Source organism: Chaetodon trifascialis, chromosome 8 (genome assembly GCF_039877785.1).
Source record: "Chaetodon trifascialis isolate fChaTrf1 chromosome 8, fChaTrf1.hap1, whole genome shotgun sequence".
Classification (NCBI taxonomy): Eukaryota; Metazoa; Chordata; class Actinopteri; order Chaetodontiformes; family Chaetodontidae; genus Chaetodon; species Chaetodon trifascialis.
The window spans coordinates 19,740,251-19,753,659 of NC_092063.1; the positions used below are offsets into that span (position 1 = coordinate 19,740,251).

The 13,409-nt window shown below is 42.8% G+C and overlaps 1 protein-coding gene across 4 annotated transcripts in view; it reads left to right on the forward strand.

The window, feature by feature from the left end:
* Positions 1-13,409, forward strand: part of bsna (bassoon presynaptic cytomatrix protein a) — a 155,517-nt gene that overhangs the window by 114,460 nt on the left and 27,648 nt on the right. For 3 of the 4 annotated variants that reach the window (XM_070968426.1, XM_070968427.1, XM_070968430.1), the window contains exons 4-7: positions 327-767; positions 6,141-11,534; positions 12,319-12,360; positions 12,999-13,163. In XM_070968426.1, the coding sequence (XP_070824527.1) occupies positions 327-767; positions 6,141-11,534; positions 12,319-12,360; positions 12,999-13,163 (6,042 nt within the window). The remainder of the gene's footprint in view (positions 1-326; positions 768-6,140; positions 11,535-12,318; positions 12,361-12,998; positions 13,164-13,409) is intronic. The other variant, XM_070968428.1, reaches the window with a different exon arrangement.

Sequence of the window (13,409 nt, forward strand, 5' to 3'; positions counted from 1 at the left end):
TGGTATTCATAGCAGCAACATTTCATTCAAAAAATCACATCATTATGTGTTTAAATTGTGTTGTACTGAAACATACTCACTCTGGTTTTGTGTTAGTGTCCAGTCATGCCTTTCCTCCCAGGTTAGTCTTGATGGTCTGACATTTAAAACAGCCTCTCTAAAGCATTAACAGTGAGCTATAATAAAATCAAGGAGTGTGTCTTCAAATATTATGTATATATATATATACCATATTATAGCAATAACATTATAACAAAAAAAATCTGTACTACTACATTAAACAGGCTGGTCGTTATTAACTGTCTTTGGTCCTCCGTGTGTTTCAGAAAAAAGAATGGCTATGTCTCAACTGCCAGACCCAGCGGCTGATGTCCGGAGGTGGTCTCGATGATACTCCGCTTCCTGTTCCCCATCCCTCTCCCAAGCACCAGCCAATGGGCTCGCCCCGTCACCAGGCGCCAACCAGTCAGCAAAGCCCTCTCCACAAACCCACCAGTCAGCAGGGTCCCAGGCCAGTCCAGTCCCAGACGCAGAAACCGCACGCAGGAACCGGACCATTCGCCCCCACTGCTGCCAAACAGCCGACCGACACAAAGACGACACCAGTACCAACCACAGAGATCCAGAAGGAGCCAAAACCCACAGAGGAGAAGCCCAAGACCGAGCTTGAGGCTGAGAACCAAACTGCCAAAGACATCAAATCCTCCCAGAAGAAAGGAGAGCAGATCACACCCATCAAGGATATTAAGAAGTCCAGGCACTATGATGTAAGTCACATTTCTTTTCGTAACATTGCTGTAGTCCAGTGTGCTACTCTGTATGTTAAGCTATGGGAAAGGACAAAACAAGACACAAATTAATACTGCACCAAAAAAAAAAAAAAATGAGGCTGATTTCAGTGAATGTCCTGTGGAAACCATAGACTAACATACAGGTCTATGTACCAAAAATGGCTTTTGCTGTGTGACCTTAGAGTATGGATGCAGGGTAATTTCTGTGAGTGTGCATGGCTATTTCAGCGTGGCCCTGCTTCACATTCATAGTTTTCCATCAAGCTTAATGAGTTTATTGGAAACACCTGCTCTTGTTCAGCACCTGATACGTGTAGCCTACAGGATTTCGCCCATGCTGGACTTCCAAACACCTCCCAGCCCCTGCAGAGGAGAGATTAGAAAGAGTAAAATGATAGCAGGGCTGTGACACAGATCACACTCATGTGAAAACTACACGACAGGGAGAAATCACAAAGTGAAGCTAGCAAATTCTGACACAAACAGTTATTGGAGTGAGTGCAGCATGTGGTCCTTTGGGACTGCACCGCACATCTGTTCTGATGATTAAATGTGCACTTACTGAACAAACGGCCTAAGATATTTTTACCTATCTCACCGTAAAACCCGAACAACAGTCTGAGCAGATGTTGTGCAGGCGGCCGGTCAAAGGCAAGATCTGATGTGACGTCAAAGAGTCCCACTTCCCCTTCCCAGCTCTTCCACTAGCTTTCCCGGCTCAACAGGCTCTAGAAAAAAAAAAAGTACACTGGATTGTCAAATTTAAGTTCTTTGCAAAGAAAATTGTTTTGTTATCATTCAGTAAAAACATATATGATAATTATTAGCTATTTGGACCCTGTCAAAGCCTCAAGGAAGTCATAGTTGTTTCATGAAAACAAAACATTGTTATTTTATCTCTGATAAGGTTAAAAAGTGATCAGATTTTACCATCCAGTACAGCAGGAGAATGTGAAAAGTTAGAATGTTTTAGCTTCTCCGAGAGAGTCACTGAAACAATGCCTGCGTTAGCTTTACAATCCGAGTGGACTGCCACCTTGTTTCACTTCATTGTTTTCACATTGATCACACATACTGTATGTTTATCTAAGAGTTGTTACTCATGCAAGTTGACTTACAACAACTTGTTCAGCTGCACCAATCTCATCCATGCTTGCTGCCATATTTCTTTTGCTAGTTTTCATGAATGTAGCTAAGTAGCTGTATAGCTAGTATAATAATAATGATAGTAGTAATAAACTTTATTCATGCAGAACTTTTCAAAACAAAGTCACAAAATGCTTTACATTGTTCAGGATCAAAACATTTCAGGAGGCAAATAATATCAGACAAATAAAGTAATACAAAAATGAATCCATAACATAAGATAATAACAATAATAGTAAGACAAATAATATGCCAGCATTAATAAAAAGCTGTTTTAAAAAGATCAATTTGAGGAGTGATTTCATAGACGTTACTGATTATACAGCCTCAGATCTTCAGGCAGGGAGATTTAGAGCTGAGGGGCCTTGTCTGCAAAAGCCAGGTCACCTTTAGTCTTTGAGCGGGGATTTAGGAACAGCCAGCAGAGCCCTGCCGACTGCACTGTGGCTCAGAGGGGAGCAGTCATTCACCACTTTAACTGAGGGTGCTTTAAAGGCAATCAGTAAAATCTTAAAATCAGTTCTAAAACTATTACTGGTAACCAGTGACAAGAAGCAAAAACAAGCCGATATAATCTTACTTTCTAGTATTTGTTAAAAGCCGAGCAGCTGCGTTTTGTACATGTGAAGGTGTGAGATAATTTTTTTGGATGTTCTTAGATAGGGAGCCAACATGTTCTTGTGAAATAGGGATAGACCTTTGTGAAGCAAAACTCATTTCTGATTTGTTTTCATTTAGCTGGAGAAAGTTTCTGAACATTATGCACTTCTTTTCTGACAGACAAGATAATAACTGATGAAAACTGCCATCTTTGCTGGACATAAATTTGCATGTCAGCTGTGTAAGAGTGGTACTGAACTGCCCCATTGACAGCATGTACACACAGACCAACTTTCTCTTTATTTCTCTAGTGTTGTTAATTAACCAAGATGTGCTGTGAGTTGGTTTGTCTCACCTGATTTTGTAGCTGCTATGGGATCACATAAAGTACTTTACATGTATTGCTGAAGGTATTTAGTCAATCATCTGGAGACATATCTGGTTTTTGGTTATTGCTATGTGTCCATGCAGTGATGAAGGCCTCATGAAAGCTGTCAGCAGAGTTGACACAAGAAGAAACAAGCAGGAGGTAGAGGGTGAATCTTAATAGCTCTGTGGTCAGAAACATATAGGTACACCCTCAACTGACTGAGCAAGAATATAAATTTCACAATGTCAGCAAAATCCATAGTGAAAGAGGAATCAGAGGGGCTGAAGAAGTCCACCTCCTTGACCTGAAAGCATGGGAATAATTAAAACTGAGAGGGCTTGAGTCAACTTGACTTAACTAAGTCTTAGTAAGCATACAGAAATGATTTGGTAATACACAATCATGGCAGAAAAACAAGTTATTTTGCAGAGATCTGACATTAAACAACCCATTAAACAACTTCACGTTGCTGACCCTTGCGGAATCTGACCTAGGCTTTAGATGAAGTGATGCATGTGATACATGAACCATGTGACCTGGCAAGTTTGTGTCATCTGACACCTGAGAAGTGGATGTCATTTTTTTTACACCGGAGCGGACCCTGCCATCGACCAGCTGCCTGTTGCCGCATTAGATTCCCTCCAACGTCTCCTTCAAGGTTTTCAATGTTGTGTTTAGACTCCAGATGTAAGTAAATGACTGAAAGCAGCATCAGGCCTTTCATGCTACTGTGTATGTGGCCTATATTACGTATTTGTGATGACAGATCTGTGAGATTGCGTTAATGTGGCCTCTTTCTGCTTCTCACAGCACAGTGAGTAATGCAACACCCCACCAAACTTTCATAAAAGACTCTCCTGGCAAAGAGATCTTTTTTTTTTTAAGTGTACACTTTGGACACAAATCTCCCATTATTTTCTTATGAATATTTAAATACTGTCCTGCATGTTTCCCAGCTGCTGCCTGCATATTATTAAAAGTAAACTAGTTTTGTAACCGGTCAGTGATCCATAAAATACTTTAAAGTTGTCCCTGCTGAAGTTGAAACAACACACAATGTGCTCTTGTCTGCATGCCTTTGTTTATTTGTTTTATTTTGACATACTTTTTCATTTGCTTTTCTCTGTTTTTCAAAAGAACAAATTCATAATTACAGTGACAAGTGAGATGCCTCAAGGTAAACAGTGGCACTGGGAGCTTTCATTTATTTACAATGGAGAGTAATGGTTATGAGTTTAATAACATAGCAAAATTTAGGAAAGCCTTTCCAGATGTATTTGCCCTGTCCGTGTTTTGCCATTATGTCTCTGAGTCTTCAAGTCCTGGCTTCCTTTTTTATTTTTTTTGCCCTCTTGCACACAGTGATCACTGCCTGGTCCAATTTTTCCTTTATCACACTAGAAAGCCAAAATGATGAATGATAATTACTTTGGATGTGAAACACCAGGTATTCCCATAGTTCCATCACAAAAATTGTGGCAAGACGCTTTTCGACAAGGCCTGGTTATTTAAAATTGATTGTAAGTTGAACCAATTACTTTCGCCTTTAGTGTTGGCCATCCATGGCTGTTGCATGTCATTGATTGCCTCCTCACAGAATGCTGAGGCTGCAAGTGACAGCAAGGCACTCATAGACTTCACTGGGGAGGGGGAGAGAGGGAGAGAGAAACACGCAGGGAGTGAAATAATGCCTTTTCTTACTCAGTGGCAGCCATCGCTCCTGCTGAAATTTTCATGAGGACTGGCTGCTTTGTGCCTTTTCAAAGGCAGAGCAGATCTTCCTCATTTGGAGAGGAATTTTAAAGTGCAGAGTGAAGTCCCCTCTGAAGTATTGTAGGCACCAAAAGAGGTTTTCTAGAAAAGATTTCCATAATTTGTATCTATTTTGTATTCTTTCCTTCATCTGCCTTTCATTTTCCAGGTCAGTCCTTTTGAGATTATGATTTGGCATGTTGTTAACAGACATCTGAGACAGAGCCATTGATGAATGACTTTTGTGTACATTTTATTTCACAATGAGGTTAATTCTGCTTTGAAAATTAACATTTTCTCACTCCTAAAAAGTACAGTTTGACAAACCTCTTTCTATCAATGGCTCAAAAAATCATTCACAAACCAACTACAACTACAAGTGACTTTATGACGATTGTATAATTATTTCTCTTAATGCTGTCAGTTATATCATTTGAGATTTAATAGAATTAGCACTTATTGTGATCAAGTTCTATTCTTAAATACTGTATCTTCATTACATATTTGAATTGTTACCACACTGTAATTTAATTTCAAAAGTGTTCATTTAGGATTTGTTCAAAGGGCAGACATAGCTGTTAGTGGATATGATATGTAATATCGCTCAGTTTTGGAAATAGGAAGGGTGAATCTCTGCATTTTGTACATTAACTACATGTAAGTGTGCAGTGTTTCCTGTATAGTTCTACATCCATCATGTAATTGCATAATGAGAGTATTCTCTTACATGTTCAGTGTTTACTCTAATCACTTTTGCTTTGTCCTTTGTGTAATGAAGCAACTTTTTTCTGAGATAAATTGTAAGCATTAAATTTTGGCCCACATACCTAGTGTAATGTGAAGATAATTTAATCACAATGTTGGAAGAAGTGTTTTTATAGACCTCCAAACTTTCAAACCTAATGATGAAATATGTATATGCCCTTTTTATTATTAATTGTATGCCATTAAAAAACTATTAAAATCAAAGCACATTAACCTCTTGAAATGCTATTTGAATGTGCTTTGATAAAATTCACCATAGTCTGTATTTCTTAAGATATTTTTAGATGCAGTTCAAGAAAGCTTTCAGGGTTTCTTTATCTTTTCTTGAAATGGTAAGATCCAAATGTAGCCCAATGATATGCTTGGACCTACTCTCTTCTTATTTAAAGCTTTAATTAAACACCTTGCAACTATTTTTTTATTGGACTTTTTTTTTCAATACATTAAGCTCCTGTATTGGACAGGTGATGATAAGATTTAGCGCTTAAATCTTTGACTATTTTTATACTTTATTATACTTACATTTGTTCATAGATGAATATAAAAATTAGACAGAAATAATTATTTTTAGGTTAAAAATCCTAGATTTGATGTGGTCTTAAATTGTATGCATACTGCTGTGCTCAGCATCAACACATTTTAACACAATTATAACTTGCACTATAAGCTAGCTTCACCAAATTTAACACATTTTTAATTTTTCTTCTTCTCTATAGGACACAAAAAACAACAGCACCCATGATTTGTCACGCAGCCCTCAGAGCCTAAGTGACACCGGCTACTCCTCTGATGGCATCTCCAGCTCCCATAGTGAAATCACAGGTCTAATCCAGGAAGAGGAGATGAAGCTGAGTGAGAGGGGTATCAGTGGACGGGGTTCCCCACCAAGCCCATCTGAAATTACCAAGTTAGAAAGCTCCATGAGGCCTTTGCTGGAGAAGAGTCTTTCTGAAGAGAAGGCGGACAGAAGGGGGAGGAAGCACAGAGACAGAGACTTGGATGACAGAGGAAAGCAACGCCCACGCTCCCTGTCAATCCCACCAGATGCATATGACTCTGATGAGGAACTAGAGGATATTTTGGAGGAAGAAGAGGATGGAGGAGACTGGGAGAGTAAACGGAAGGAAGGGAAGGAGGAGAAGAAGGAAAAGAAAAAGAAGGAAAAAGATGCCGAGCCCACAGAGATGACAGATGAGGAATTTATGAGGAGGCAAATAATGGAGATGAGTGCTGATGAAGAAAATGAGGAGGAGGAGGAGGAGGAGGAGGAGGAGGAGGAGGATGAGATGGAGGAAGAAGAAGATGAGGAAGATGAAGGATATGGCTACCAGAAACCCAAGAAAAGCCACCATAAGCACATCATATCTGACTCAGGGAAAGAGAAGAGACGTCTTCAGCACCACTCTAGCAGTTTTGAGGAGGAAACTAAGAGCTCTACCGATGTTTATAAAGGCTCAGTGGAGGAGGGTGAAGAAGATGTGATGGCGTCACAAGGAGGCCTGAGGCGCTTCAAAACCATTGAACTCAATAACACCAATAGTTACAGTCGAGACATGGAACTGTCCTCTGAAAATGACTTGAGTCTCGATCGGGAACCAGAGCTAGAGATGGAGAGCCTGACAGGATCTCCTGAGGAGCGTTCTCGGGGTGACTACTCCTCCACTCTGCCAGCCACTTCATCCTCATATGGCTCAGGCCAGTCTCCTACATCCATCTCATCAATGGAGGAGGACAGTGACAGTAGCCCCAGCAGGAGGCAAAGGCTGGAAGAGGCTAAGCAGCAGAGGAAAGCCCGCCACCGTTCCCACGGCCCTCTCCTTCCCACCATTGAAGACTCTTCAGAAGAGGATGAGCTGAGGGAGGAAGAGGAACTTCTGAGAGAGCAGGAGAAGATGAGGGAGGTGGAACAACAGAGAATAAGGAGCACAGCACGAAAGACCAAGAGGGATAAGGAGGAGCTCAGGGCTCAGAGGCGCAGAGAGAGGTCCAAGACACCACCTAGCAATCTCTCGCCTATTGAAGATGCTTCTCCAACAGAAGAGCTGAGACAAGCTGCAGAAATGGAAGAGCTCCATCGCTCTTCTGCCTCTGAATATTCCCCTCAGAGTCTGGACTCAGAGGCTGAGGGATATGAGTCCAAACTTTACAAGTCAGGTAGTGAGTACAACCTACCTACCTTTATGTCTCTCTACTCACCAGTAGAGAAATCATCAAGTACAACAACCACCACAGCACCATCTTCAACTTCCAAACCACTAAAGAGTGCTGAGGAAGTTTATGAGGAGATGATGAGGAAGGCAGAGATGCTTCAAAAACAACAGAAGCAACAGCAACAACAGCAGCAACATGGAAGACATGGGCAGTACTATGAGGAGGATGTTAATGGACAAGGTTATGATGATGATTATGAATATGAACAAGACCAAACAGGATATGACAATGAGGCAGTAGAGACAGAAACAGATATTTATGAGGAGATCCGACAAACATCTCAGAACATCACCAAGATGCAGCAGGCCAGTGATGAGCAAGTAGAGATTGAGATTGAGAGCTCCTACCCAGACAAACAGCTCCTTGACACAGGCTCAGCTTTTGCTAAGCTACTGGAGCAAAGCAACGCTCTCCTAACTCCAGGGACCAGTCCCACCCAGATCTCAGCTCCTGTCTCCTTTGCTGAGACTGGAGGGCGGATTCCTGATGTCCGAGTAACACAGCACTTCTCTGCAAAGGATGGACACAAAGACAGGATCAAAAGCCAAGCAGGAAAGAATGGAATAACTCCGACAGTGTCTGCCACAACTATTGCAGCTTATGGTGTTTATGCCAGAGATGCAGTGACTATTTCTCAGACTAGTTCAAGCCACACTATGACGTCTACTCAGTCTGGTATATATGGCAGACACACGGGAAGTCCTGCCACGTCCTCAGCCACAGTCTCAAGTGTATGCAGCAAGATTGCAGAGATTACACAGGCCTACAGTCAAAGAGAAGTTATCACCAGAAGGGTAGGAGACACCAGGGGTGTCCAAGTGCGAGACAGTTCAACGTCTTCTACTGAGAGAATTATTGAGCCACGCTCTCCCAAGTATACTACATATTACAGGAGTACTAGTCCTCCTCTTTCTCCATCTCCACCACCACAGAGTCCCACCCGTTCACCTTCCAGAAGGGGTACAGCTGAGTTCTCGACACAGACTTTCAGCTCAGCATTACGCATGGAGTCAGCTGGCTCTGGGCCTTCATCTCCTGTCATGGCTCAGGGAACCCAAACATCACATCGATCGGTGTCCCCACGGCTGTATCGACAGCAGTCTTCCCAGGATGCCCCATACTCGCCACCACCAAGCCCAGCTAGGCCAATGACAGTCAACACTGCTACTTCTCCCCTGTCCTCACCTACCCGATTTAGCCGGCAATCAACATTTGATACTTACTCCCCATGTGGCAGCCCTCCTGACACACCACCATACCAACAGTCTCCTACACACAGCTTTTACAGAACACAAAGAGTGGAGAAGGTAAATGTGGGAACAAGTATGGTCACCACAGCCAGCACTTACACCAGAGGGTCAATGTCAATGGATAACATCTCACTCTGCCGTATATCTACAGTTCCAGGCACATCTAGGGTAGAACAGGGCCATATGATCCATGGTGGAAGTGTTGTGGACCTCAGAACAGTCAGCAAACCAGCTCCTATTATCATGACTGACCAGGGAATGGATCTCACCTCCTTGGCCACGGAAAGCAGGAAATACCATGGTGGGTCAGAGGGTAGCAGACATTCAACAATTGTACAGCCACTAATTATGAACCTTAACACCCAGGAGACCACCACACCAACCACTGTGAGTGTCACTGTGGCTGCTTCTATGTTCATGACCCAGCCCAAACAGCCAACAGTCTATGGTGATCCCCATCAAAACCGAGTGGATCTGGGTCAGGGCATGGGTTCGGCTGTATGTCTTTCCCAGAACAAACCACCTATTTCACCTCCAACTGACCCATCAATACCAAAAATTGATGCAAAACTGGAAGACCTCAGTGTCCAACAGAGAGAGCTACAAAAACAACAAGAGAAGCTGCAGAAGCAACAAGAGCTCCTTGAACAGCAGTTGCAGCACCACCATCAAATGCAGCACCAACAGCAACAGGCGTCTGCTTTGGCCAGGTACAACCTTACTGGCCAGATCTCACCGTTGCTGAAAAAAGACTTGCTAGTCAGCCAGACTAGCACTGCCTCAGCGGTGGTCAGCGCAGTATCACCAGTTATTAACCCTGAGATTTATGGCACTGGTCCCATTGAGCTGAAAGGGAAGCCCAGTCCTCCTGGTTTGATTTCAGGAGGTAAACCACCACATAGCATGGTAGTACAGATGGATGGAGGGCCAGAACAGGCCAGGGCAGTGACTCAGCTGGTGAAGGTAGAAGAGGGGCAGGATGCTATGGATCTGACAGGAGGCCAAATTAAACCTGACAACCAACCAGCTTGCTGTGATGTTGTTTACCGACTTCCATTTGGTGGAAGTTGTGTTGGTGGTTCTGAGAAAGAGGGCATAAGGCCTCCATCTGCTCCACCCCTCACTTACGAGTCTGACCAAGAAAGACCTAGAAGTTACCATGAGTATCCAATGGATGCACGTAAGGCCTACACATTACCTTTCCCTGGTAGGCTCCAGCCTTCAATGTCTGATACAAACCTAGCTGAAGCTGGGCTACAGTCCTACCATTCTAAAATAGAACCACACATCCAAGCATCAGGAGAACTTGCCATAGATCTAACTGCTATGAAACAGGGCTATGGAGGATATATAGGAATGCAGTATGGTTCCTATACAGATTTAAGGCATGGAGGAGACATCGCAGCCCAAACACTGCCTATAAGGAGATTTAATTCCTTATCTAACATCAGTTCAGACTATGGTTACTCTGCACGTGACATTGCTAACTTCCAAGAAGCTAACTTGGCTCAGTACAGTGCTACAACTGCTAGGGAGATCAGCCGAATGTGTGCAGCACTTAATTCCATTGATCGATATGGAAGCAACCCAGATTTGATGCAGTTTGGTAGTTTGGGCAGAGGAACTGGGCCTGCAGCCTCTAGACTTGCAGCAGGTCTTGGCATGAGACAAAACCTACTCTTTGGACTAGATGGGAAGACAATTTCTCACAGTCAAGCGTTAACCAACCTTATCAATGCCAGGCAGGCCAGTCTGAGAGCCATGTACCCTGCTGCTATTAGGTCCTCTGATGGGATGATCTACTCTACCATTCAGACCCCAATTGCTTCTACACTTCCCATCACAACCCAGCCTGCCTCTGTTCTTCGCCCACTACTGAGGGGGGTGTACAGGCCATATCCCTCTGCCAACATGACACCGGTCCCCCTATCCAGTCTTAGCAGACTACCAATGAGCCCCAGAATGCCCCTATCTGGACAAACTCCAGTCCGTTACCCAGCACCAGGTCTTCTGCAAACAACATCAACCACTGCCACTACTGCTGGTGCTGCAACAACTTCAGCACCAGTAGGTGCCTCAGTGTCTGTTTCTATGACAACTACTAGCTCTAGTGTCCAGGATGAACCTGTTTACCTCGGTAAAGGTGCCACAATGACCTCATCAGCAGAGGCCACCTCAGTACAAGGAACAGTTGTCATACCAGTGGAGCCACAGCAGCAGCCAATAAACCTGTCCCAGGCACACCTGAACAGTCAACAACAACAGCAACAGGTGACAACTGCTCAGCAGCCACAACAACCTCCTCCAGCAGCCCATGCCTACCCACCTTCAGCTCCTTCACATACCCACACCCAACCTCCAGGGGGCCCCTCTGCCCCCACCAGTGGCTTATCCATTCCAGGCGGTCTTCCTCCCTTCCCTCCACCAGGTGCCATACACAAGGAGGGTGAAACCGAGGCAGAGAGGTTGCATCGGCAGCAGGAGCAACTCCTGCAGATGGAGAGGGAGCGTGTGGAGCTGGAGAAACTCCGGCAGCTGCGCCTGCAGGAGGAGCTGGAGAGGGAAAGGATGGAGCTGAAGCTGCACAGGGAGAAGGAGCAGATACTGGTGCAGAGAGAGTTACAGGAGCTGCAGAACATCAAGGAACAGGTAGAGGGAGAAACAGGAGGTGGAATGCAGAGTTTGATAGTTGGCGTCTTGATGTTTTGTCGTTGTTGGATTTACTTTGGATATTGTTTTGTTTTTTGTGAGTGTGTTTGTGGTGGTGATACTTGTAGTGTATCTGAATTATTATCCTTTTATATTATTTGAACTTCTTTTATTATTTCAATGTCACATCATTGATGTGCAACCAGTAAATGGACCTGCTCTGCAAGATGAAGTACATCATTCCCAGAAATAGTCCAAAAAACACAAATTCTATATATAGTCTACAGTATATGCATGCCTTTCAATGCATGTCTCCTATCAACTCTTTAAAAAAATACATGTAACAAACTGTGAGTTTTATTGAAGATTGTTGGCCAGAGAGACTTCCAAACCTTCATTCAGAAGATGCTCATAAAATTCTGCCATTGATAAGTGTTACATCATGTAAAGATTGATGGCTTTTTTTTTTATTCAAACAAATGTTTGCATCCAGCCTGCCTTACAAAAATACAGTTCTAAAGTCTGCATGTTGTTCACTTTCCTGGACATTTCCTATATATGAAGTGGGCATGAACATGCTTGTAGTGTGTACATGAGATAGAAACTGATGGTGCTGGGATTTTGTTGTAAAGTGGTTTCATATTCTATTTGTTGGTCTGATTTCTATGAAAAAAAGGGATCCCATTATGTTACAATCATTTGACACTCAATAGTCATAGCGTTGTGATGATGTTTGAGCAGTTAACACAATGGCTAATATGACAATTTTCTTCTTTTTTGATAGAACAAGCAGTTGAAAATCTTTCAAGTTAACTCTGTTAAACAGGTGTGGAAGCCTTCCTTAATGAGAATGAACTAGAGATGGAATGTTTAGTCTGCATCTCATAACCTACTGTATAAGCAAAAACACTAACTTCTTATTTTGCACTGGCCTGCCATTTATGCAACAAAGAAAATGCATTAAATATTTTCTTATAAGCATTTTATGACTGGCAACAGCAATTACCAAGACATGCTGCACTTCATTTATGTTGCGCTTCCATTGTTGGTTTTTAGCAATGTGTAGAAGTTTGACTCACTTGGAATCATTTTCAAAACTAATCCATCAGCACAAGAATAACTCCATGTCACATTCAGTTTCAGGAGTCTTGTGATTTGGTTTGCATTTTTGAAATCTGATCATCTTTTATTCAACCAGATGTGCCAAAATTCAACAAGCTTGTCCTCTTGTCTTTACACTCTCTCTCTCTATCTCTCTCCCCCTTCCTCCTCTCTTTTTTCATCGTCTTTTTTCCATCTTTTATTTGTCTTGTTTGATCATTTTGACTTGTCTCAACCCGTCCTTTCACACCTCTCTGTTGTGTCATGCTTCTCCACATTTGTCTTTCTTGTCCTCTCTCTTTGTTTTTGCCGACATGTGCTTCTGTCTGTGTTCTGTTCCTCTATCCACCAACATTTTTTAAGGTTCTACAGCAACAGCAACACGAACGCGAGAAACAACTTGTTCTCCAGAGGGAGCAGCTGGCTCAGCAGAAGTCCCAGCTAGACCAGATCCAGTCTTTACAGCAGCAGCTCCAGCAGCAGCTAGTAGAGCAGAGGAGACAGAAAACAGTGGCTCAGAGCGTGCAGGTGAGGGGAGTAAGGAACACGGGCAGATGGCTTATAAGTGACACTGAACAAAGACAATTTCACATCTGTAAAAATCAATTGTGCATGACATGTGAAGTGTGCATGGGGTTTATGATTTGTTTTCTAAAAATCATCAATTTAACTGTTAACTGAGTTGACTCTTCAAACTTCAATAATAATCAGAATGTTTGCATATATGTCTGTACTCAGCCAGTTCTTTAGTGGATCTCTGTGATTGTGATGTGA